The sequence below is a fragment of the Hypanus sabinus genome, chromosome 22, assembly GCF_030144855.1.
Source record: "Hypanus sabinus isolate sHypSab1 chromosome 22, sHypSab1.hap1, whole genome shotgun sequence".
NCBI classification, from domain to species: domain Eukaryota; kingdom Metazoa; phylum Chordata; class Chondrichthyes; order Myliobatiformes; family Dasyatidae; genus Hypanus; species Hypanus sabinus.
The window spans coordinates 15,955,517-15,983,123 of NC_082727.1; the positions used below are offsets into that span (position 1 = coordinate 15,955,517).

Consider the following 27,607-nt stretch of genomic DNA (forward strand, 5'->3'; position numbering starts at 1 on the left):
AGATGGGCTTAAAATGTAGTATTTGTATTGGATGATGAATTAGTTCACAGTGGACAAGTTCAGAGAGTTCTAAAAGGTTGGATGGTAAGTCATCATTCAGTAAATTAATATATGACTAATTAAAGCAGAAATCACTTACTGAAAGAAATGTGAAATACACTTGAAGCAGAATAATTGGATCACAAAGGATTATCAGAGAAGCCCCTAAACAACACACTTGATGAAACAAGTTCATTGTTTGTAACTTAAGCCCCAATGACAAAAAAAACTGGCAATGTGAAAAATAGAATTTTTAAACATTTTATAACTAAACAGCACTTTTGAAATATGGTTTGTTCAGAAAACAGAGCCCAAGTCTATACAGATATATACAATTGTGAAGCTAGAATGCCACTATAAAATGTCAGAGATACAACGTAGAAAAATTACAGCTTCAGTTTGGCAGATTAACTTTTGCTAAACTGAGTAAGAACAAATCAACATTCATAAGTTATGTGGCAACATTTAATCATCTAAAGTATCAGCACAAAGTAAATGGTGAAGTAGTATGTCAAATGTCCCTGAGGGTTTTTTTTCCCCAAAACTGTATTAGGTGTTTTTTTAAGTCACTTAGTCTTCTTACAGTTAACATAAAAACAGTATGTATGCTACTACAACTGAAATAACTGTTAGCAAATCATATAGGGTTTGTTTCTTTTGATGTCTATGCAGGTGGCGATAGTTCATGCAGCTCTTCCATCTCACTCCATTTAAAAGTTGTTCTTTCACCACTGTTCTACGCAAACCAATGTAATTTTTGTGAAATGTTTTTGTATTTTGTAGGGATATTGTAATTGTGACAAGTTAGTGACATCACTGCAATCAACAAAGCCTGGCTTTACCATGGGACATATCCATACATTTGATTGGATTAACTAAGCTAGCAACTGGCGTCATTAGAAAATGTAATAAGGAGCCATATAATACAACTTGCATCTTGACTTTTGATACTGACACAATCTCATCTGTTATTAGGCATTTAATGAGGTACAAATTGGAGATACTGGTATTTGACGACAGATTGCAATTTTTATTATCCTCTAGCTTTACCGAACATGCTGCTGTATTGTGTCATTTTATATAAAGACTGACCATCTCTCTCCAAAATCTTTGCCTATAAATAAGATAGGTTTTTGTGGCTGAAGGAGGAACCTCAACGCACAGCAGCAAAATTGAGGAAACTACATGAAGGAACAGGAGAACTTTAATAATTCTATATTATAATTGTCCTATTAACTTCTTATTACAATAACCATTTCAGAAACAGTTACAGAAAACCAAGCTGAAATTAAAAGTATCAGGCTGAGGTGAGTCGCCAGCCACTGCTAAATGCTTGTCAAAGCTCATGGTCAAGTCTTTTGCATAAATAAAAATTATTTTGGGAAAGCTAGCGATAGGCAGAAGGTGATGGAGGAAACTGTGAGAAAAATACCTGAGTTTCAAGCTGCTTATGAAACTAATCAATGCATGTTTGATATGCACATCACAAAAGAAACAAAATCTACTTTTGTCAATATTTTCCCCTACCTCAAGGATAGTACACCTTTTAACTGATTGCCACTCTATGGTTTAGTTGATGCATTTAGTATATGTAATTGAGAAATGTTACATCATGAATATATTGCACACACTATCGACTGAAAATTAGGGGCAGTTATAATCTTGGATAAAACACATTCAAAAAGTGATTCAATAGCTTTTCTGCTTTGAAACCATAAGCATGTACATCTCAAATAAATTGACAAATTATTCTGACCAACCTGACATGTTCACAGTCAATACTGAAGCCAGATTTTCTCGAAATCTCTAAGACAGTTGTTAGTTTCCTTGCAGATTCAATTATACTAAATTATACAGTGAGTCCAAAATGCTCACTATAACCACCATAAATCAAATTAAAAACAATAGTTTTCAGTTCAAAATACTCTCAACTCAACATCTGCTATGACTATCCAAGCTGTACCAAAGCTGGAGTTCAACCTTGATGCCACTCTGCACCACCTGCCTCAATAATCACTCACTAGTTATCATTTACTGGTCCAGCTGCAAGTGGTGGCTTGCAGAACTCAATTTTCCCTATAGGCCTTGAATTAAGTTAACAGCACAATGGGAAATCTGCATGTATCCACTGAATCTTAATATTATGGAAATAATTTTACACCAATTCTACCTTCCAACATAAATATTGCACTTTGCCATTAGATGATCAAGCACTAAAAGGGAAACAATTTGCAGTAATGCTGTACTAAATAGTTTCACTGTTTAAAGTTCTTGTTCTCTGATTTGACCAAAAATAATGTACAGAGCAATGATAAAATGGCTTCAATATCAATTTATGAACTATTTCAGATTTACAATGAAAAATACAATTATGCACATGAAAACTGAGACAGTACAGTCATTAGGATTTCAATAATGCACAACTATGGCAACAAGAAACAAATGTATTATATCCACCAATGTGACAAACATTTGGAATACAATAAGAAATTTAGTATTCTCAGAATGGAATTCCATTTCAGCATTATGGAATACTAAATGCTGATGGTTGCTATGCTATCATTCACGGCAGTGGTGATTGAGACAATTACTTTGTGTGCACACTGGAACAGCAGGAATACATTAAACACCAAATTTCCCCAAGCTTGTTGGCACCAATACAATAAGAAAGCCAATGATAACACAGACAAGGATTACATTATAAATAATATTAAAAGGTACTTTGTATCACAGATTTGCCCTACAAAAGAGGGAAAACTTTTAAAAAATACATCAAGACACATCTGTAGGCCAGCAAACGAATGAATAAGTTAGAAAGCAACAAAGTTAATGTTTTACTTCTTGTTACAGAATAAAGCAGAGAAAGATAGTGAGTGGTTATGGAAACAAAACATTCTTTAAAAATACTGCACCATTTAAAAAATCACTGCTTTATACATCTCATCAACTTCAACCTACCAGATACATTTTGAAATAGATTCAGATTTTAAAATGATATGCAATCAAATGCAGTCATTTTGTTAACGAAAAAAAGGTAAGAATGTTTAAGCCATAACAGTACCTTGGAAAGGCTAGGCACACCATTCTGGATAAAAACAGTGAATCAACATCACTTCAAATTAACCTCAGGAACTGTGTGACAAGCAAAATTAATGATGGCTATACAACTGGATGTCTGTTGCAAACAATTTTATCTACTTCATTCCTTTCTCTATTAAATATTTAGTTTCTCTACATGGAGATATATTAAATGGGATGACAACAGAAACAGGTGCCATAATCTATAAATTTCCTCAATATATCCACAATATTTAAGAGGGTAGCATGATTTGCTAAATCATGTTTTAAATACAGTTACTGTGACCAAAACTGCCCTGGCTTTTCACTGTCACCCATTTAATTTGTTTCACAAATTAGTTATGCTACCCGTGACCTGACACATCTATTTATTGGTCAGTTTCCATGGCAACCTATTACTTAGATTAGAAAAATCAGAAACACTGCTCCAGTCAAGATTACATTCAATAATCTAAATGTACTGCAATTTGAGGAAATGCATTAATGGCTTGATTATTTTAAAAAACGTGAGATTGGTGTATTAAATTGAGTCCACTTTAGTATTTTTAATGATAATATGCAATGATTTAAATTAAATTTGGGAATGGCACTACAAAATGTAGCAATTTCCTACATTCTAAAGCTTACAATGCTAAATGAGCATTTGGGATAAAACTGAATTCTGTATATGTTAGGGAATATGAATTATCAAAAGATCTCAAACAGACACTAAAGGGTTCAAAGGCCAATTCACTAAAAGGATTGTTTTTAGGGAAGGTGGAAAATTCTGCAATTTTTTTCCATTCAGCACCATAACCGGTAAGGATGACTTCATCTAGGGCCTTTCAGCCTGTGCTTCCATTCACTGATGGAAGTGATGCAGTACTAACATTGCATTAAAATGAGGTTTGGTGTACAATACTGTATATCCTGCTTTTCAATAATAGTTTTCAGGTCCAAAGTATGCTTTATACTCACTCCTCTCCAAAAGTAATGTATCACAAAAACAGGAAGTGCTGGAGAGAGTTGATTTTTCCAGACTGATGCAGGTGAAGGGTCCTTCACCTGAAACACAGGGCCTCTTTCTCTCCAAGTGGATGTTACTCATCTTGCTAGATGCTTATGGAATGCTTTGAATTTTAGTTTCAGGCTATTTATTTTAAACTTTTTTTTAAATTCAACTTCTGTAAACTAAATTGATATGTTTTTCAGTCTATATAAGTGCCATTGGGAGGCACTACTTTGTTCCAGATGTAGACTGTAAGACATAGGAGCAGAATTAGACCATTCAGCCCATCGAGCCAGCTCTGCCATTCCATCATGGCTAATCCACTATCCCTCTCAATCCCATTCTCCTACCTTCTCGTAACATTCGATACCCTTACTAATGAAGAACACAGCAACTTCGACTTTAAATGTACCCAATGACTTGGTCTCCATTGCTGTCTGTGACAATGAATTCCACAGATTCACCACCCTCTGACGAAAAAGATTCCTACTCGTTCGTTCTAAAAGGACATCCTTGTATTCTGAGACTGGTCCTAGACTCTCCCACTCTTGGAAAGAAGCTCTCCACATCTACTTTATCTCTGCCTTTCAGGCACTACACTAGATAGTGAAAACCTGTATCAAACATTCACAGTTAGCTAATAAAGCTTTCTGCTTTCCTTTAATGCATATTGAGTTTTTAAAATAATTCTAATTACATGACTGACAATACGCAAGTAATGTGGCTAATTCACCTACACTTTAGATCACATCATGTCATCTTCCAATTACTGCTAACATCACTGTTAATTCTCTAGTACATAAGATTCTCATTTTTGTTTGTGAACATTATAATTTCAATATAATGAACATTTATATCTGATTAGGTTCACAGATTCCAACAACCCCACACAGTTCAAACAGACTTCAATGTCTATTAAAGGATGGTGTGCCTGGCCATTTTACACAATGTCAGAGAAACAGTTTTAACATATTATTCAAATACATAAAAGGCATCCCAATAGAAAATATGCTGGTTTTAAACTTGCAAAGGCAAGCACAGAAACAATCCAAAATTTAGCAATATGGGCTCAGTTTGGACCATTTTCTGTGAACAGTTCTTCGTTGCTAAATGTTATGGTCTGAAAACCAGTTGATGGACTGCTCACAAATAACTTATGCTTTTTCATTCAAACATTAAAACAGCATGGCTCCAACACAATGTTCAAATATTTTTTGGTTGTAGATTAATAATTAAATCTCTCCATATTATAGCTGTACTCCAAACAAAATGGAAATTGAACATTTTAACAAATAAAACATTTACTAAGATAAACACTTCACATTGCTTTAGAACAAATAAAATAAATATGATCCTAGTCACAAGCAGTTAATTTTACATTAAACAAGATCTCACTTCAAATGCCAACTTTTTTTCCCCCTGAAGTCAGAGAAGTGGATATAAAAAATTTAGGAGACTGCTTCATATATCTTTTATAAAAGAAATGCAATCTCCTCTTCATAGACAGCTTATTAAAATAAGCTGTCAATTATGACAGCTGCCATTACACTTTGTAAGTTGCTCAAGAGTTCAGTTTTCAAAAACAATTGATATAAGAAATCTTTTCTGGCAAGTTTATAAAGAATTTCATTATTGGAATCAAATAATTCAGTGAGTAATTCATGAGAAAATTAAAATCTTAACAATGGAAGTGAAAAAGCAAAACACAGTAAATAGATCCCGCAAAATACCAAAGTTTATGAAGTATAATAAATAAGGCTGCAAGGCTATCAATAATAAAATGGCAAGTAGTCTCATTAATGTTATTACAGTAGTGAAGTTGTGCATTGTTATATATGAAATCTTAAGACAATAGTAGTACAAACACAGCATATAATATTAGCTATTTCACAGTCATTAGCTATGTCCTAGGTGAGCACTAGCATACTTCCCCCCCCCCCTTTTGATTCGGATTCACCCCCAGTATAGTATGTTAATATGCACCACAACCTCTTGCTGCAAGAGTTGAATAATGTTTAATTTTAATGATTCCTATAGATGTATAGCTACATGTTTTAAGGCAGTCACATTAGGTGACAAAACTTCAAATGCACTTGGTTAACTGAGGCAAACATCTGGAATAAGATCACATGCAAACCTTAGTAATTGGATGTCATGATCCTGGATGTGTGCTCATTCTTGTCCTACTTCAAAATCAGTAAATGTACAGAAACAAGTTTCTATTATTTAGACAAAATATATGCAACGGTGATCACTATTTATAGTTCTGAAACACAAAGAAAATGCAGTCATGCTCAAATGTCCAATACAACCATTGACTTTGAAACCACAATTGTCTGTGCCCCTTAAGAAGAAAAATTGAAAATTGACAGTGAGAAAGACACAACAATGAAGGTGCAACACCAACAATTGAACAAGATGTGAATACTGAGTAATGTAAGCTTTAAGGTACACTTACTTGGGTGCAGCTTATAGAAACACTTTACACTTTAAACAGTTCTACATGTGTAGGTGCATATACAGGAGCTTCTGGTTAATTGGGACACATCAAGCCCAGTACATTTTAACCCAATTAAGCAGCTAGACAAATCAGCTGAATGTTCATGGAAATAGTTAAAAAGGTATATAAAAAAAGACAAATTCCTGTTTAATTTAGTAATAAATTATGTATTTAAATGAAATGCAGAATAGATTGGAACACTACTAATGCTACTACAGTACTTATAAAATTGTATTAGTTTCTAACAGTTATCGACAAGACAAATTCATCCGGTGTACACTGCTATGGGAGGGGTAGCATCTCCGTTGAAGGAGCTTGTCATGTCCATTATGGGGTAGTTCACTTACACTTGGGTCCCCACCGGACACTTTCAACTCTCACCTGTGCCCCCAAGTAGTGTTCGCATATGACAGCAGTCACACCTGGTACAGCACTTTGAAAGATGGGATAAATCAGATGAGGGTGGGTAGCTGGTGGGTTTCATACCCTGGTGAAAAAGGGACATGCCTGTCCTAACTTGTGAAGTCAGCTCTGACAGACTGGACAGATGAGATCAACAGTGAGATCCAATGACCAAGAAGGTGGTTCTGCAAAGCTCTGTGAAGAGCAAAGGGCATGATAATACAGTAGCATCCACTGCAACCAAGGAAGATCCCAGTTTGTGATGACTACTCATACCACTGGACTCGGATTTTCAAGGTTGAGAATGGAACTGTCCCAGTGCAACAGCTTTTCCACTTTAAGAACTCTCCCACGTTTCACTACCATTGTCAAATACGACAGACAACAGACAACCATGTCCTTTTGATTGACTGTAAATGAACAAATCAGCAGTGCAGATAATGGACTGCCTTCATACAACTCTTTTGACAACTATATATCCCAAATCTTCATTTTCATTGTAACATTCAAGATGATTATCAATACCTTCAGATTCTTCATAGTTCCTAACTTGTTGAAGTAGTGAAACTGTTCCATTTCACTCCTGGCTGTTTCTGGCATCTCCAAAGCCCTAATGCTTGAAACCGCAGTGAGTAAAACAGTTCTGAAGTGTCCTGCTGCTTATTTCTCGCCAGCTATCGGTTAAAAAAAAATTAGCACACGCAAATGACACTATTTAAAAACTGTTCACTCTAAGCACAGTGCTGTGTCTAACGGCCATACAAGTTCACTTGACAGACACTAGTTAGAAACCATTCGGCAAGTCTCCTGTTCCAATTAAGCAGCATAGTGTCCCAAATAAGCAAAGGGAATTCTGGATAATTTCTCTATTAATTTTGTTCTTTAAGAGTTATCCCAATAAATGGCTTCCCCAATTAAACACTTTATTAAAGTTTCTCCTTTCAATGAAAATAAATGAGACACTTTTGCAAACCCTTCTTGGATCTGAAGTTTAAAAACAGAATGTCCTTTCAGCAGAAATACTGTTTCTTACTACCCCAGCATTTAAATAAAGCAATGTGCAAAATGCAAATTTCTTTGTCAAATTCTTTGCCTACGATGGGTGATTGATAATTTTGTGGCCAAAGGTAGGAGTCAAATTTAGAAAACCTAGCACATTTATTTTTCAACATAGTCCCCTCCTGCATTTACACACTTAGTCCAGCAGTCATGGAGCATACGGATCTTGGACCGTATGCAATAACTCATCGGGGGAGGGGGGTGATTGATAAGTTTGTGGCCTAAGGTAGAAGGAGATGTTATTAACTTCAAACTTTCTGCATAATCACTCAAAGAGTTGTCCTGCATGTACATGTAACAAGAGCTGTATAACTCACCTCTTCTACCTTGGGCCACGAACTTATCAATCACCCATCTGTGGACACTTTCTGGAAGTCCAAGATCTGTGTACTCCACGACCACTGGACTAAGTGTGTAAATGCAGGAGAGGACTATGTTGAAAAATAAATGTGCTAAGTTTTCTAAAATGGAATCCTTCAACCTTAGGCCACAAACTTATCAATCAGCCCTCATATAAAACTAATACTTTAGTGGAAGCAAGAATGTAAACTCAGAAAGGAGCAATTAAGCTGTGTCTAAGACCTTCCACACTGATGCAAAACTGGTTTAATTGCCATTGACAAAAATCACTTTCTAGCAAAGAATTTCTAACATTACAGGCTGATATAATCTGAGGACATAAATAAATTCGAGTCCTTTCTGACCCCTCCCACCATGTCAATAAGGGCAATTTAATGAATAAAGCCCAGTTATTGTCAACTTCATTGAATCGACAGAAGCCGCATCCAGCCAAGTTGATAATTCAGAGTTCATGAAAGCAAAAATATGCTGCTTTGATTTAAGGAAAATTCCTTATTTGTCAGCAGGGTGGCCCAATGGCACAGCAGTTTGTTCTGCTTCCTCATTGTTCCAGGGATCCAGAGAGGTCCCAACTTTGGGTGCTGCTTGCAGCTTGCATTTTCTCTCCATTACTGCCTGGACACACCAGCTTCCTCCCACATCAGGGATGCACTGGTAGGTTAACTGACTACTGTAAATTATTAATTGGAGCAAGCTAATGGCAACAGGACCAAAGAGGGAGTTGGTGGCTGTGAGAGATGTTGTAGGGATGTGGGGAAGTAAGCCGAGAACAGGGCCACTGGGATGGTATGCCTGGGAGGCAGCATGGGTCCAACTGGTTACTCACTGTGTTACGAACACAAAAGAATACCAGGCTATGTTGGGCAGAGAAAACAAAAATCAACCAAGATGCACAATAATTAAAAGCAAGAAGCAGCCATGATTAAAGGAACAACACACACAAAATGCTGGTAGAACACAGCAGGCTAGGCAGCATTTATAGGGAGAAGCGCTGTCGACGTTTCGGGCCAAGACCCTTCGTCAGGACTAACTGAAAGGAAAGATAGTAAGAGATTTGAAAGTAGTGGGGGGAGGGGGAAATGCGAAATGATAGGAGAAGACCGGAGGGGGTGGGATGAAGCTAAGAGCTGGAAAGGTGATTGGCGGAAGTGATACAGAGCTGGAGAAGGGAAAGGATCATGGGACGGGAGGCCTCAAGAGAAAGAAAGGGGGGGGCACCAGAGGGAGATGGAGTACAGGCAAACAACTAAATATGTCAGGGATGGGGTAAGAAGGGGAGGAGGGGCATTAACGTAAGTTAGAGAAGTCAATGTTCATGCCATCAGGTTGGAGGCTACCCAGCCGGTATATAAGGTGTTGTTCCTCCAACCTGAGTTTGGATTCATTTTGACAAGAGGCCATGGATAGACATATCAGAATGGGAATGGGACGTGGAATTAAAATGTGTGGCCACTGGGAGATCCTGCTTTTTCTGGCGGACCGAGCATAGGTGTTTCGCTAAACTGTCTCCCAGTCTGCGTTGGGTCTCACCAATATATAAAAGGCCACACTGGGAGCACCGGACGCAGTATACCACACCAGCCGACTCACAGGTGAAGTGTCGCCTCACCTGGAAGGACTGTCTGGGGCTCTGAATGGTTCCCCCACATCCCTTCCCACCGATCTCCCTCCTGGCACTTATCCTTGTAAACGGAACAACTACTACACCTGCCTTTACACTTCCTCCCTTACCACCATTCAGGGCCCCAGTCAGTCCTTCCAGGTGAGGCGACACTTCATCTGTGAGTCGGCTGGTGTGGGTCCGGTGCTCCTGGTGTGGCCTTTTATATATTGGTGAGACCCGACGCAGACTGGGAGACAGTTTCGCAGAACACCTATGCTCAGTCCGCCAGAAAAAGCAGGATCTCCCAGTGGCCACACATTTTAATTCCATGTCCCATTCCCATTCTGATATGTCTATCCATGGCCTCTATTGTCAAAATGAATCCAAACTCAGGTTGGAGGAACAACACCTTATATACCGGCTGGGTAGCCTCCAACCTGATGGCATGAACACTGACTTCTCTAACTTCCGTTAATGCCCCTCCTCCCCTTCTTACCCTATCCCTGACATATTTAGTTGTTTGCCTGTACTCCATCTCCCTCTGGTGCCCCCCCTTTCTTTCTCTTGAGGCCTCCCGTCCCATGATCCTTTCCCTTCTCCAGCTCTGTATCCCTTTCGCCAATCACCTTTCCAGCTCTTAGCATCATCCCACCCCCTCCGGTCTACTCCTATCATTTCGCATTTCCCCCTCCCCCCACTACTTTCAAATCTCTTACTATCTTTCCTTTTGGTTAGTCCTGACAAAGGGTCTTGGCCCAAAACGTCGACAGCATTTCTCCCTATAAATGCTGCGTAGCCTGCTGTGTCCTACCAGCATTTTGTGTGTGTTGTTTGAATTTCCAGCATCTGCAGATTTCCTCATGTTTGACGATTAAAGGAAACATGGTCTTAATTAGCAAAATCATACTACCCAAAAAGAATCAACAATGTGACAACAAAAGGCAAGCATATAACATTAAAGATAAAACATTTAAAACAAATCATGAATTTCATACAATTTCACACTTTCCTGATGTGGTCTATTTGGTCTATTAAAGATTAATGATGGCTCTCCTCTGAGAAATCTTCCATTCCCAATTATTACCCTGAAACTCATTCTCTCATAGATGTCACACAGACCCCATTTGAACTTCCTGTCTTCCACCTTTACTAGGGGTAATACACAGTGGCCACTTAGTGTATTGCAGCAGTTAAGGGAAGAACAAAAAAAGTGAAGTATATTTGGGGAATAAATGAATAATTTAAATACAAAAAAAAAAGCACACAAGATCAGGATCTGGATTACAGAAGCAGTGAGGACAGCATTACTTAATGCACTACTGTGACAATGGATTCATTCTGAATTAGCCATTCTGTCCACAGTTCAGGTCAGTGTCTCTGAACAACTAAGGAGACATTCTCCTTCCTCCCCCCACCAATCTGTTGACTTTCTATTTTACAGGGAACCAATGTTCCAAAATGATATAGTAGTACATTAAAGTCCCAATGGTAAATGCATTCCTTTGTACTCCATGCTTTTACTAAAACACCAGCAAGAAGAATTTCAGAAAAAGGCAATACATAGCCCCAGCTTTACACAATAGCACATTTAGCCCCTCCCCACCCCAAAAAAATCCCTTTGGCTGTTTTCTTGTGATGTTACTGACAATAACCAGGGCAAGCCCCTGAAATAACACTCACATTTGCGATGGCAATCCAATAATAAATACCACTTGGAATTTACTTCCCCCCTTTGTGAGAGGAAGTGATTAACTATAGATGTTTTACTGGAAACAAACCGAATAAAACGGAGTGATGGATCAAACAAGGGTGCCTGAATCTCACCTCTCGCTGTATCACCATTGTTACTGTGCTAATATTTTTATAGCTCTTTGACTCCAACATTAGCAGAGAATAATATCAATTGTACTTCTCAACAAAACCAATCAAATAACATTAAGCTTTGTCTAGTATCTATATGTTATTGATGCACAAGCTCATTTTGACAATCACATTTCTCAGTTATTCTATTGTGCAATTTTGCATCCAATCTAAAGTAAAGGGTACACATTTAAATCCTGCAAGAGATCCAGAGCACTTCAAAACAACTTTCACATGCAAATCTTACATGCTCTCGTATTTTCATAATATTGTTTCCTCATTTTTGATCTTTGTTTTAAAACTGAGACAGGTTTTCAATAGATTGGGTATTTTTTTTTTACAGTTTTAATAATAATCAAAATAAATTGTTTACTAATCTTTTCCACAGTTCTGATCCATATTCCTCCAATTGTACAAACATTTTGCACTAGTTTGATATACTCAAATTTAGAGTACAAGTTAGAATGCATTTTTCAGTGTTAGAATGTACAAAGTTAGAACGCATTTGTTGGATTAGATAGATTTTAGTCCCTGCAATGTTAAACAGCTATGACATTATAGCTGCAAACTCGTTCTAAATTTCTGAGAATCAGATGGAGGAGGGGATGGGGAAAAAGTTGTGTCATCTTTAAATCCAAAAGTTACCAGATCCACTGTACGTGCCACAGCTGTGCCCTCTTGTGGGATAGAAGACCATTAACCCCTGATACTTTCAAATCAAAATTTAGTCCTTTTGTGTACAATCCCAAGAAATTTAACAAGTTGGAACAGATAGAAGATATTTTAAAACTATCGCTGTAACTTTGAAACTTACCAATCTGCTAGCAGCTCCACAGAACACAGCAAGACATTCTAAAGTTGGTAGTGCCATTTGTCAATGACACTTTCTATAAAATGTGTTAATATTCACTGAAGAGATGTTACTGTACACTTTAATGCTCCAAACCATTGCAATTTGTATTAAAAGGGACAATAAATTTCATCTTCAATAAATATTTTCAAGTCTACGGATGCAGTTACAGCAAAGATATTCTTAATAGTTAAACATAATTAAAATAAAGCTCCACTTCATTCACATCGAAACAGTTCTCCTAATTTTGCAGTAATTGTCAAACAGGAAGAGCTGGGTGAAGGTGGGGATTTCAGTATTTATTAATCACACTGAAACTGCATTTTAAAACAAACATTAACAGGTTAACAAGGCTCGAATATCTGGCGATTAATGTGAACATGGGAGGGGATATGAAGGAAGAAGAGCGGGGATGGAGGGCGGTGGGGTCGAGCTGAACGAACAGAGGTAAAACCTTTTGAATTTTCAGGAGCTCCGCTCCTCGTTGCCTCTTAACTAGGCCTGTTTCTAATGATATCAAATAAAAGCGCAGCCATAACAAAACGATCTTTTATTATCTACAGCCAAGCTTCTATTTCACCTCTTTGCTGCTCCATTAAACCATCTCAATTTGCCAAGAGCTTTCAAATAAATAATTTCTAGGGCAGGGGAATGAACACGTCTATTTTTAAAAATAAAATATGTGGGTCAAAATAGCCAGACAACAGTAAAAAAAAACAGACTCTTTTTCTTGAGCCTATTTACTCACTGTAATCAACTTACATTTCATACAGATGATTTCCAGTTCACAATGACTCCATTGCATTTGAACTCCATTTAGGGAAATTCATCAAAAGACATTTTCTTCCCCCCACCAAAAAAAAGATACAACTACAGTAACATCCCAGGAGTCCACAAGCCTTAGTGAAAGGGACCTCAGACATCCCGCCTATCTTTGCATCGATTGGCTCAGCGCAGAGTACAACTCGTCGATTGGCTATTGCAGTCGTCAATCGTCTATTGTAAGGAAGGTTAGAAGTTGCGGCATGTGCCTGATTCATTTTCGTTAAAACGGTGGGGGCAGAGACGAGAATTGATGTTACCGAAGAAATAAATTAGCTCAATAACTAGTGTCAATGTGATACACTTCCAACATGTTATTTGCTCACTATTTTTCTCATTAGATTTCACCGGACCTGGAGGCTGGATTACAAAAAGCGAATGATGAGATTACGGATTCTTTACCTTTTATTTATTTTGCGGTGCCGAGAACCAAAGTATTGCCAGCACTTGCCCAATAATGCATCGTTACCCTCCACTCCCTATATAAAAATCGCAGCTTGTTTAAAACAACCGAAACTCAAATGGACACATCCTATATTGTATATTATTGTAGTTCGATACCAGACTTGGAAAAATATTTGTACAGAGGAAATTTAGTTCCCCATTTTTTCATATTTCGAAATTCACAGCATTGACCTATTTAAATATCCCGAATTCAGAAATTTAAAATTTAAAGGGACAGTACAGTTTGGTAAAAAGTATTGTTCCTTTGACGGAATAGGGTTATGTTCTGAGTACGCCTGCCAGTTTCATGCTGCATTTATCCTACCTATGGAGAGCGGGAAACACCACTACAATAAAGAAGTGCCTGCCCTGCATTGTAGGTTACCAACATTCGATTGATCAAGCTTTAGTTCAGGGCGATCCTATCGCAAGGGCTAGTGACCCCCTTTAAAAAAAACTGTCAGAAATTTGCTTCAAGACGCTCCTTCATGCAAAAAGACAATAATTATTAATTAGGAAGGGATTACACTTAAACCTTTTAAAGTAAATAAAATAGAAAATGTCAAAAATACCCAGCAAGTCAAGCAGCATTCACAGAGAAATGTTAGTATTTTTCACCAAAACTTAATAATTCAAGCATTTTCTATTTTTACTTTCACGATTTGGTATGTCACCAAAGGCTCTCACAGATGTACCATAGTCAGCATTCTAACTGGTTGCATCACCATCTGGTATGGAGGGGCCACTGCACAGGATCAGAAAAAGCTGCAGAGGGTTGTGGACTCAGCCAACTCCATCATGGGCACTAGCCTCCCCACATTGAGGACCATCTTCAAAAGACGATGCCTCAACAAGGTCACATCCATCATTAAGGTCCCCCCCAACACCCAGGTCATGCCCTTTTCTCATCGCTACTATCAGGGAGGAGGGGCAGGAACCTGGAGACATACAACTATCATTTTAGGAACAGCTTCTTCCCCTCCGCTTTCATATTTCTGAATGGGCAATGAACCAACCCATGAATAATATCTCACTATTTTTGCTTATTTACTGAAAGACACCATGTGATCATGCCTTTCCAGCTCAAGGAGCCATACAGCCCACAGCCCATTTCTAGTCTAATCACATGACAATTTACAATGACCAATTAACTGGTACCACCTTTGGACTGTGGGAGGAAACCAGACCACATGGAAGAAACACAAACGCTCACGGGAGGGATGTACAAATCATCTTCTAGACAGCGTCGGATTTGAACTCCAAACTCCAACATCCCAAGCAGTAATAGGATAACACAACAGCTATCCTATTGTGGCATCCTATTTAATTCATTTATTTTTATAAGTGTTATAATTTATCATTTTTAATGTATTGCACTGTACTTCTGCTGCAAAATAATAAATTCATGACACATTAGTGATTAAAATGGATTCTGAATTCTGATTCTTATTCAGATTCCTTAATTTTTTTTATTTTTTTTTTAAAAAGTGCTTAAACCATGTTTCCTCCCTCCCCACTATCCCCATTTTATCTCTACCATGATGCCTTTCAAGTTGTTGCTATGCTAATGCTAGTGCTCACCCAGATAACAAGTAGTATTAGCTCCAACACAACACCCTACTCAACTTTCGAATTGCTTGGACAGTGTTCCAGCTGATCATCTGCCTCTTGGGGCTTAACATCAATGAGTTTCAACTTCCTCTTTGGCGGGTTTTTCAGAGTACCCAGCCGCTCTTTCACTTTATACTCCAGGGTACTATGTGGGATTCCATATGTACTCTGCGCTTTTGAGACACTCATCTTCCCGTTCATCACCACAGTGATTGCTTCTTCAAGGATCTCATTATTATATTGCCGATAGCGTCCTCTCTTTTTTCTGGGCTGCTTTAAGTCACCTTCTGGCTCGGATGTGCCTTGTTGCTTGCTGGAGTTTGGCTGATCCACAAATGAGTCCCAGGAATCATGTCCTCCAGCAATCAAATTCACAACCCCTTTCCTGTGCCACAAATTCTGCTTCGGAAGGATCACTCTGAGTTTCCTGTGAAGTGCATTTTCAATCTGTGAATTCATGAGCAAAGGGCTGCATGTATACTGATTAGTAGCATTGGTTCCACAAGTGAGATCCATTCCTCGAATCTGCGGTATCTTCAAATCTACAGAAGTTGAGCGGGCTTGATCTTTCTTTGCATCGTGTTTTGTCTGAACCGATCCTCTCTGAAATGCAACTTGATATGAAGTAAGCTCCTTGGCATTGGTGCACATATCATCTCCCCTGAAAGTGGCATGGTCCAGATTGAATTCATAATGTGGTTTGGCCCAAGGGGCCTCTCTGGCTAGAACTAAGTGCTGAGCACGGTGCTGAGATGTTGCTCCAAGGTTGGACGTGGAAGATGCCTCATTCCTGTTTATAGTTTCCTCACCCTTTTGGGCTGATCGAGTCAGTGGTATTTTTAGAATAACAGACGATCCATAACCATCCTGTGTCACGGTCTGAAAGCTTTTTAGCGACTTTGGAAAGGCCCCTTCAATACTTTGCGATTCGCTGTCCGAATGTTGCTGGCCGATTCTCCCTGGACGCCTAGGATTGGATGGAAGGAAACTCAGGTGAGCAGGAGTCGCACAGGCAGGAAGGGATGGATGGGGTCACTCCTTTATTAGAAGAGCTTGCTTGGGTAACATCACTATGAATCTACAGATGTTAATAACCTCATTCTCTGCATCAAATTTTATTTTTATTTAAATGGTTAGAAAATATTCACCAACATTCCAAAATAACTTAAATTGAAGGGTGAAATCAAAGGCTCCCTGAAGATACAAAAATTACTATAGTTGTGAGGACAGTCAACATTTTATAAATATAATTCTGGTGAATGGACTTGGACAATTATTCTATTAACAAAGGCTTACTTAGCACTCATCATTCTACAAATGTGACATTACTTATAAACAAGTAATAAGAGTCAGCCAAATGATGCAGATTCACCAATACCACAATATAATTTATTGCACTAATTTTTCAATAATTACATCAATTTAAAACTACTATTTTGATTAATCTAATTGGGAAGTTACCAATAATTTATTTGTGCTTGCAAAAATGACTTTCCTACTTTCCATAACTCTCTTCACAGATCTTGGAAAAGGGAATACAATATATGCAAAGCCAAAGGGAAATATTAGAGGGATAGGATTATATACTATACAAATCTTTCAAGTGGTTGGCCAAATGATCATTATGTTGTAAAAATTCTAAGGTTTCAAATCAGTCCATTCCATTCTCATCCACAAAAGTTCACTTTCTAATGAAAGTCACTGTATAGATACAAGGAGTAGAAAATTGCCTGTAATTTTTCTTCCTAGTCAACTAAAGGAGACTTATGTCCACTCAGCTATGATCATATTAATTGGCACATACATGGAATTAACCTAGCACCTCACTTTTCTATGTGGCCTGGATATTTAGTGCATTAGCCAAATGAGATATTTAGGAATATGATATTGTTTTATATTAATAGAATACCCATTGCAGACCATTTGCCAACCTCACTGGCATCAACTTTTTCAAAGAGCTATCCAATTTGTCCCAATCCCTGCTGCCATGTACTGACTCAAAAATATTTATCCAACATTGTCTTAAAAGTTACTACAGTTATTTGCTGACACAACCCTTTCAGGCAATGCATTTCAGATAGGTCTGGGGCCTGTACTCACTGGAGTTGAGAAGAATGAGGGTGGAAAGGGGGGGGGGTGGAATCTTACTGAAACCTATTGAATATTGAAAAGGCCTAGATAGTGGAGAGGATGTTACCTATAGTTAGGGAGTTTAGGACCAAAGGGCACAGCCTCAGAAAAGAAGAGCATCTCTTTAGAACAGATTTGGAAGAATTTCCTTAGACAAATGGTGGTGAATCTATGGAATTCATAAGCCACAGACAGTGATGCAACACATTTAAGGTGGAGGCTGATAAGTTCTTAATTTGTCAGGGCATCAATGGTTATGGGGAGAAAGCAGAAGAAATGGATTGAAAGGGATAATATATTAGTGATGATCAACTGGTGGAGCAGAGCCAGTGGACCAAATAGCCTAATTCTGCTTGACATATTATGATCTTATAATCACCTGCTACATAAAGAGATCCCTTCTTATCCAACTCTTTCCAAATTACTTTAAATCTGCATCCTTTGGTTTCTAACTCTCATGTCATTAGCAGTATTTTCATCCTCACCGACTGCAGCAAAATCTTTCACAGCCAAATGTAACACCTCAAATTGCAGATCATTTATCAAATGCTTACTTACCTGATCTGGCTGGCACATTATTCAAAACCACAATGTGATACTTTTACACTTTATAGGATTTGAAAATGGATCACAATCAGATTAACATATGAATAATAAAAAATTGTTGTAATAAGTATTAATAGTGAAACTTGAAAGTACAGAGTTAATAATAATGCATTTGGTCACAATCAAATTTGTGGTAAAGTCTATATGCAGCAAGTCTACTATGAAGATTATAAAAGGTCCCTACTAGATTCTTAAAGTCAAAATATCATCTTGATCTGAAAGTATATTAGTATTTATTTATTATCTCTGACCCAGATTCTGGAATCTTCCACCCAACAATACCATGGACTCCCTTCACCAGAAGGATTGCAGTGATTTAATATCACCACCATCTCTTCAAGGGCAATATGTGTTGGTCTGAGCAATGATACCCTCACTCTCAACAAGAATAATGACACATACAGATTCAAGAAAGGATTAGATATATTGGGAAGATGACCCTACTATGTAGCAGCTGCCTGTGCGCAGAGATAGTTTAGTATAGACACCTTACTGCCTTTGACCAAGGTGACTTTGATAAATGTAGAAAAGAAATTTTACTTTGACTTCACACTGCTGACAGGTATACACTGATGACTTCAGCCAATCTAGTCTTGAGAAATAATTAATAAGCTAATTAGTTAATGAGTATTATACACTACCTCTAGTTTGTTCCAGGAAAGTGTCTTATATTTCACTTATAATAATAGTTAAATTGATAGGCCAAATCCAAAACTGTCAATAAATAGGATACTCTTTCTTATCATGGATTAAGACCATAAAGACATGGTAGCAGAATTGAATTGACTTTATTTCTTACATCCTTCAGACATGAGGAGCAAAAATCTTTACGTTACGTCTCCATCTAAATGTGCAATCATTTTAATTTTAAATAATTTATAATAAATAGAACAGTCAATATAATATAGAGAACACTCAAATCAATGCGAGTTCATCAGTCTGATGGCCTGGTGGAAGAAGCAGTCCCGGAGCCTGTTAGTCCTGGCTTTTATGCTGCGGTACCACTTCCTGGATGGTAGCAGCTGGAATAGATTGTGGGTGGGATGGTTTGAGTCCCCAATTATCCTACGGGCCTTTTTTACAAACCTGTCATTGTAAATGTCCTGAATCATGGGCCATTCAGCTACAAAGTCTGCTCTGCCCATATCATTGTGGTTGATTTATGACTCCTCTCAACCCCATTCTCCTGCCTTCTCCCAATATCCTTTGATACCCTATCAAGAACCTATCGACCCTCGCTTTAAATATACCCAATAACTTGGCCACCGCAGCCATCTGTGACAATGAATTCCACATTTTCACTGCCTTTTGGCTAAAAAATTCCTCTTCATCGGTTTTAAAATAACAGATTCCAGCTAAACACTTTTAATTTAGATTATTACCCTGTATGCAGTACACATTCATTCCCATTAACGATACCAATACTAGCATTTCCATCCAGTCCAGTTTAAGCTTTTCTTTAGCCAGTGTTTCCCATATGATTCAAATGTTCCATTGCTTTTACAACTTAATGGATTACTTGAAATCAGATTGTCCTGGTTGCTATCCCAAAATAGCATATGCAAGCCTGACTTTAACTCTATTTAAAATTACAGTCTGGGCCTCTGTTTCAATTCTCCTTTGTAGAGCTTCCTACATCTTCCTGGAGATTTTGAGAACTCCTTTCAAGACTAAAGCCAAAGTCCTCCCTCTTTATCTGACAAGTTCCAGAACATTAAGGCACAACGCCACAGCTCATCTTGTACCTTGGTAACTTAAAAGGGGAGATTACACAACACGTAATGTAGCCCAAACATTCTATGCTTCTGATTTTTTTTTGTTAGTTTCAAATAATTACTTCTCTTGTTCTATCTAGTCCAGTGCTGGAGAACACCTTTCACTGACTAATCACACATTGAGCAAAGATAATTGTGTTCTGCAAGTCTCCTCTGGCTGAATTCATGAATGAACCTGTCAAGAGTTCATAGGTTCTTTATAATATTCATGGAGGCTCTGTTCTACTCCTACTCACTTTATACAATTCTATCTTGATTAATTTATAATTAAAAACCTATTGTAAATTAGTTTTAACTAGATAAGAGAAGTGAACCAGTTTTCCTGCTGAGCCTTAAAAAGGGAAAGATTTAAAGTAAAACAAAAGCAATTAAAAAAAGTTTTCGATGAAAAATGGTCCCTTAAATTTAATTCTGTTTTGGAATTCTATGTATATTAGCTAGTTTCCATACAAATTCACAAGAGATCATAACCCATTACACTCAGTGATTGACTAATCCAAAACTTGGTAAGTACTCTTTCTGCTGCAGTTATACATTATGCAATCTTGCCAATCAACAAAGCTGGGCACAGATACACCAACTAATGAAGTTTAGAACTTCAGAAAGATCAATACAAAAACCATTTCAACCAATAATAAATACAAGAAATGGCACATTTTATACAGTAGTAACTTCAGAACAGCAAGACAAGGCATCAGCAAGCATTCAGTTCACGTGGTGCACTTTGATAAATAAACAGAAAATGAAACCTTGCAATGATCTAGCAAACAACCTTTTTTGTTCAAAATCAAACAATGTAAACTAGGAAATTCATTATAGACCTCCAGGCTTATCAATTTGTGTTACTGAATGGAAATGCATTTCTGTCAAGTCTCATGTGTTAGTAAAAGTATTAATCAACCGTTGTTTATTTTGTACTATTCTTTCAGTAAAACATTTTCCAAGTCAATAGAAGCTACTAGATGTTTTCTTCAAGACCAGTTTCCAGAGAAATCTACAAGGCAAGGCAGACGACGATTCTCACTGTTCAGGCATATTTTCAGCCTAGGCATCAACAATGGGAACTTAAACGCCTGTCATAATTTGGAGCCAACAATCCCACATTCAGTTGCCCACATGGCCCATGAGGAACTTTCGTTTCCAGCAGACTCAAGACTTTTCTTATGTACAAATTAGCCAGACAACTAAGTTCTTCCACGACTCTAAATTTCAACCACAATTTGTGATAACACCATAACAAAAAAAAAACAAGATATTACTTCTGATGCCACCAATGATAGCTGCTAGTGTTACTGACACAGAAATTAAACAAGATTGCAATACCACAGTAGCTCAGTAAATTGACACACCAACCTAATTGATGGTATTAAGTGGGAATCCTTGGTTAAGAGGGGTTCTTCAATGCTATGCAGTGCTTAAACTGGAAAGGTCATATGGATACAATGCTGAGGGGTGGATGGCAGGTGGGGGAGGTACTGACTGATAGTAAATATTTGTCTGAAAACATCAAACAACAGAACCACAAGAAAAAATCTGCAGATGCTGGAAATCAAAGTAATACACCACAAAATGCTGGAGGAACTCAGCTGGCCAAGCAGCATCTGAAGCAGAAAAAAAAGAGTAATCAGTCGACGTTTTGGGCTGAGACCCTTCATCAGGACTCATTAGCTTACATAGCAGAACCTTGTTTTCCCTTAGAGGCCCTTGTTCAAGGTCCTCTGAATTGTGTGAATTGCCCACTTCCCAGGTTCAATATGTAAAAGGAATTGAAATACTAAATTCTAGCATAGACACCGAAAAATGGTGGGCAACATTGTCTGTTATTGTACCTTAGATAGTTTGTATATTAAAGCAGAAATTTTAATATAATAACTCCACCTTCTCTGGAACTCTAGATTTTGGTGAAAACCTGATGTTATTTATTACTGGTCATTATTCCCCAATTAAGTCAGTAGAGAACATTACAAGAGCTGTAAAGCAAAAATCCAGCAGATTCCATAAACCTTCCAACTAATGAACAAGCTTATGGTTACTCTACAGGAATTAACACAAGTTACTCAATACCTTACTAAACCAAGTATACATGAGAACTTACACTTCCCTACTTTCATATGGAGTTCTATCAGTCATGCTGTAGAATCTCAATGTCTTCTTTTGGTAGCCAAGTTGGACTTGACCAGTGAGCAGGAGCACAATGAACAGCAGCAATTTCATTTAAATCCACTGCAGGTGGTTGATAAAAAAAAAAGGCAGCACTTCGCAGCAGTTTTTGGAGTTGAACTGTGCCCAATTAGGAAACAGGATTCAATAGAAAGGACAAATAAAAATAAAGCAGGTGCAAATGGACAATGTATAGTGCCTATAAAAAGTATTCATCCCCCTTAGAAGTCTTCATGTTTTATTGCTTTACAACATTGAACCACAGTAGATTTAATTTGCTTTTATGACACTGTTCAAAATCAAAGTGAAAACAGATCTCTACAAAGTGATCCAAGTTATTTACAAATACAAACAATAATTGATGCATAAGTATTCCCCCTTTTAATATGACACACCAAATTATCACTGGAACAGCCAATTGGTTTTAGAAATTACAGTATTAGTTAAATGGAGATCTGTTTTTGGAGACCTGTGCACAGTCAAGGTGTTTCCATTGATAGTAGTAAAAATACACCTGTATGTAGAAAGACCTACTGCTGGTGAGTCAGTATCCTGGCAAAAACTACATCATGAGGACAAAAGAACATTCCAAGTTATTCCGTGACAGTGTTATTGAAAAGCACAAGTCAGGAGGAGATGGTTACAAGAAAACGTCCATGTCACTGAATATCCCTTGGAATACAGTTGTCAATCATAAAAAAATGGAAAGAATACAGCACAACTGTAAATCTGCCTAGAATAAGCTGTCCTCAAACTGTAAAACCGTGCAAGAAGGGGACTAGTGAGGCAGGCCATATCTTCTAGGGAAGATACAACTTGACAAAAAGGGTAGGTTACACATGAATTCAAAGGGGACCAATATCTTTGCGAGCAGGTTTGCTAGAGCAGTTTGGAAGGGTTTAAACTAATATGGCTGAGGGGGTGGAAACCAGAGTGACAAGGGGGGTGGAAACCAGAGTGACAAGGCTGAGGATGAGGTAGTTGGTTTGCAAATAGAGGTATTATACAGAATAAGGTAGATAAGCTCGTAGCACAGTTACAAGTTGGCATGTATGATGTAGGCATCACTGAATCGTGGCTGAAAGAAGATTATAGCTGGGAGCTTCATGTCGAAGGATACACATTGTATTGAAAGGACAGGCAGGAAGGCAGAGGGGATGCTGTGGCTATATTGGTAATAAATGAACTCAAAAAATAAGGGGTAGCATAGCATCAGATGGTGTAGAATCATTGTGAGTAGAGCTAAGGACTACAGGGATAAAAAAAGACCCTGATGGGAGTTTTATACAGATCCCCAAATAGTTGTAAAGGTATGGTCTACAAACTACAATGGGAGATAAAAATGCATGTCAAAAGGGCAATATTAGAATAGTCATGGGAGATTTCAATATGCAGGTAGGTTGAGAAAAATCAAATTGGTGCTGGATCCCAAGAGGAAGAAATCACTAGAATGCCTGAGATGACTTTTTAGAGCAGCTCATTGTTAAGCCCACTAGGGGATCAGGCATTCTTGATTGGGTGCTGTGCAATGAACCAGAACCGATTAGAGAGCTTAAGGTAAAGGAACCCTTAGGGGATGGTGATTATAATTTGATAGAATTCACCCTGCAATTTGAGGAGAAGCTAAAGTCACAATGTATCAGTATTATAGCGGAGTAAAATTACAGGAACATGATAGAGAAACCAGCAAAATTGATTGGAATAGAACAGTAGTGGGATGATGATGGAGCAGCAACGGCTGGAGTCTCTGGGGGCAATTCTGGAGGTGCAGAATACATCCCAAAGAAGTATTCTAAACGTGGGATGACAAGAGAAGTCAAAGCCAACATAAAAACCAAAAAGAGAGGGCATATAATAGAGCAAAAATTAGTGGGAAGCTTGAGAATTTGGAAGCTTTTAAAAACCAACAGAAGGAAACTAAAAAAGCCAACGAGGGAAAGATGGAACACAGGCAGTCCCCAAGTTACGAACGAGTTCCGTTCCTGAGTCCGTCTTTAAGTCGGATTTGTATACAAGTCGGAACAAGTACATCCAGTATTATTCACCGTCAGTTAGTCAAACGTCTGTCTTTGTATATATTTTACCCTTCTATGGAGATAAAACACTTAAGAAACGTATGTATTCCTATAATTAAACCACTGTGTTGCTTAGTAATAATTGTAGCTTTCATCGGGGCAGGGCCTTTCACATGCTCAACTATTCTCACTTTATCCTTTAAAATTGTTCCCATCATTGACCGACTGTAGCCTAACACTTTTCCATAACCAATGGCGTTTCGCCCCTTTCCAAATGCTTTATTATTTCCACTTTATTTTCAATCGGTCCCGACCTCCACCGGCTCCCAAGGTCCTCTGGGTCCTGACCACTGCACTGAATTCCCTGGGTCTTAAACTCCACCGCACTAGACAGTTCAAATGGGACAAGTGGGGGTTGGGCTGGGTTTAGGTATTTGATCCTCCACAATAGTCTGCATGGGAATTTAAACTGGAGGTGGCAGTTTTTTTTAAAACGAGGCCAAGTTGCGAGCTTGACATCAACCCGGCACAGATGGTACGGGAGTCAATCGATCGACATCAACCCGGCGCAGGAGCGGTCTGTCACTGGATCGAACTCGGGAACCTATGTTCTCGAGCCCGGCGCTGATCTCACTGTGTCACCAACTGACCAAAACGGCAGGGGCAAGGTCAGGGTGAATCTTGCTAAGAAAAATTTAAGCCAAATACAAAGTTACACACTCAACACAGTATCAACAGCAACGATTTAAAATGGCGGAAAGCGTTCTCCTTCCTCGGTTCGTAAGTACAAGTTGTCCATAAGTCGGACGTTTGTAACTCAGGGACTACCTGTACAAAGGTAACTTGTCTAATAATATTAAAGAAGAAATCAAAAGTTTTTCCAGGTACATAAAGTGTAAAAGAGAGGTGAGTAGATATCAGATCACTGGAAAATAATGCTGGAGAGGTAGTAATGGGGTCAAGGAAATGGCAGACAAAGTGAGCAAGTTTCTTCCATCAGTCTTCATCGTGGAAGACACCAGCAATACGCCACAAGTTTGACAGTGTCGGGGGCAAAAGTGTGTGAAGATGCCATTATTAGGGAAAAAGGTTCTTGGGAAACTGTAAAAGGTCTGAAGCTTGACAAGTCACCCGGACCAGATGATTTACACCCCGGGGTTCTGAAAGAGGTGATTGAAGAGATTATGGAGGCATTAGAAATGATCTTTCAAGCATCAATTGATTCTGGCATAGTTCCAAAAGACTGGAAAATTCCAAATGTCACTCCACACTTCAAGAGAAGGAGGTAGAAGAAAGGAAAGTTTAGGCCAGTTAGTTTGAACTCAAGGTTGGGAAGATGTTGGAGTCAATTGTTAAGGATGTCATTTCAGGGTGCTTGGAGGTGCATGGTAAAATTGGCCATAATCAGTATGGTTTTCTTAAGAAAATATCTTGCTTACAAATCCTGTTGAAATTCTTTGACGGGAAAACAAGCGGGAAAGACAAAAGGATGGTGGATATTGTGTACTTGGATTTTCAGAAGGCCTTTGACAAGGTGCCACATGTGAGCCTGCTTAACAAGAGCACAGCCCATGATATTACAGGAAAGATACTAACATGAATAGAGCATCAGCTAACAAGCAAGAGGCAAAGAGTGGGAATGTAGGGAGCCCTTTCTGGTTGGCTGCTGGTGAAAAGTGGTGTTCCACAGGGGTTTGTGCTGGGACAGCTTCTTTTTATGTTATATGTCAATGATTTGGATGACAGAATTGATGGCTTTATAGCAAAGTTTGCAGATGATATGATGATAGGTGGAGGGGCAGGTAGTTTTGAGGAAGCAGAGAGGGTAGAGAAGGAATTAGATTAGGAGAATGGATGAAGAGGCAGATGGAATACAATGATTGGAAATGTATGGTCATACACTTTTGTAGAAGAAATGAAAGCAGACTATTTTCTAAATGGAGATAAATTTCAAAAATCGGAGGTGCAAAGGGATTTGGGAGTTCCTAAGGTTAATTTACAGGTCGAGTCAGTGGTGAGGAAGGCAAATGCAATGTTAGCATTCATTACTTCAAGAGGACTAGAATATAAAAGGATGTAATGTTGAGGCTTTATAAAGCATCAGTGAGGCCTCGCAGAGTATTGTGAGCAGTTTTAGGCCCCCTATCTTATAAAGGATGTGCTGACATTGGAGAAGGTTCAAAGGAAGTTCATGAAAATTATTCCAGGATTGAAAGGCTTGTCATATGAGGAACATTTGATGGCTCTGGGCCTGTACTCACTGTAATTCAGAAGAATGAGGGGCGATCTCATCGAAACCAGTCAAATGTTGAAAGATCTTGATAGAGTGGATGTGGAGAAAATATTTCCTGTAGTGGAGGAATCGAAGACCAGAGGACACAGTCGCAGAATAGAAGGGATCCTTTTAGAGTAGAGTGAGAAGCAATTTTTTTTTAAACCATAGAGTGGTGAATCTGTGGAATTTGTTGCCAGAAGTGGCTGTGGAGGTCAAGTCAATGGGTATATTTAAGGCAGAGGTTGATTGATTCTTGATTAGTCAGGGCATGAAGGGATATGGGGAGAAGGCAGGAGATTGGGACTGAGGGGAAAATGGGTCAGCCATGATGAAATGTCAAAACAGATGATGCGCCAAATGGTCTAATTCTGCTCCTATATCTTATTGTCTTATCTCTGAGGATGATGCTGTATTTGCTATGAATGTAAAGCTATAAATATTCACAAGATCACAGAAAACTGTGCAAAGAGCAAAAAAAAAGAAAGAACATTAAAATGGTTCTAGACAATTTAGAGATTATACAGTGCTCAAAGGCCATACAAATTGGCTTCAATTGTTTGAATATCAAAAAGGTTAAGTTATTTATACTTACAACAGTTATTTATATTAACAAGCACATCACAAGCGGGAGTTCTAAATCAACAATGATCCACTGGATTGAGACCAATAAATTTAGAAATAGGTGGAATAGTTGATACTTAACTAGTCTGAGAAGCATGCAGCCATCTTAACTACCAGTGCCTACCACTCAGATTCTCATGCTGCAATATATTTGCACTTAATAGCCACAAATACTTGAGTTCAGAAACCCAAGGAAAACTTTGTGACTGGTATCAGTTTCCAACTGAAGGTTATTATTCATGTGGTTAGATAGTGTAATATCAGTGCAAGGTTTTTATTGGAATCCTACTAATTTGAATGTGTTCACATTGTAACATAAGAGGCCAATCATTTACAGACTTTCTAATTCCAAATAATGCAGTTCAATATAATAACATTCAAATATTTTACTAGCGCCACCACATCCAGT

At 38.2% G+C, this 27,607-nt stretch overlaps 2 protein-coding genes across 7 annotated transcripts in view; one reads left to right on the top strand and one right to left on the bottom strand.

Annotated features, from left to right (window-relative positions):
• Positions 1-8,187, top strand: part of LOC132379362 (slit homolog 1 protein-like) — a 308,706-nt gene extending 300,519 nt beyond the window's left edge. Inside the window, exon 37 of the mRNA XM_059947126.1 lies at positions 823-8,187. Within this exon, the coding sequence (XP_059803109.1) occupies positions 823-833 (11 nt within the window). The 3' untranslated portion in view covers positions 834-8,187. The remainder of the gene's footprint in view (positions 1-822) is intronic.
• Positions 1-27,607, bottom strand: part of wu:fc17b08 (uncharacterized) — a 121,890-nt gene that overhangs the window by 34,089 nt on the left and 60,194 nt on the right. The window contains exon 1 of one of the 6 annotated variants that reach the window (XM_059947122.1): positions 13,502-13,904. The exons of the other annotated variants lie outside the window; for them this stretch is intronic. The gene's annotated coding sequence lies outside the window, so the exon portion shown is untranslated. Of the gene's footprint in view, positions 1-13,501; positions 13,905-27,607 lie in introns of those variants that run through there. 6 annotated transcript variants of the gene reach the window in all.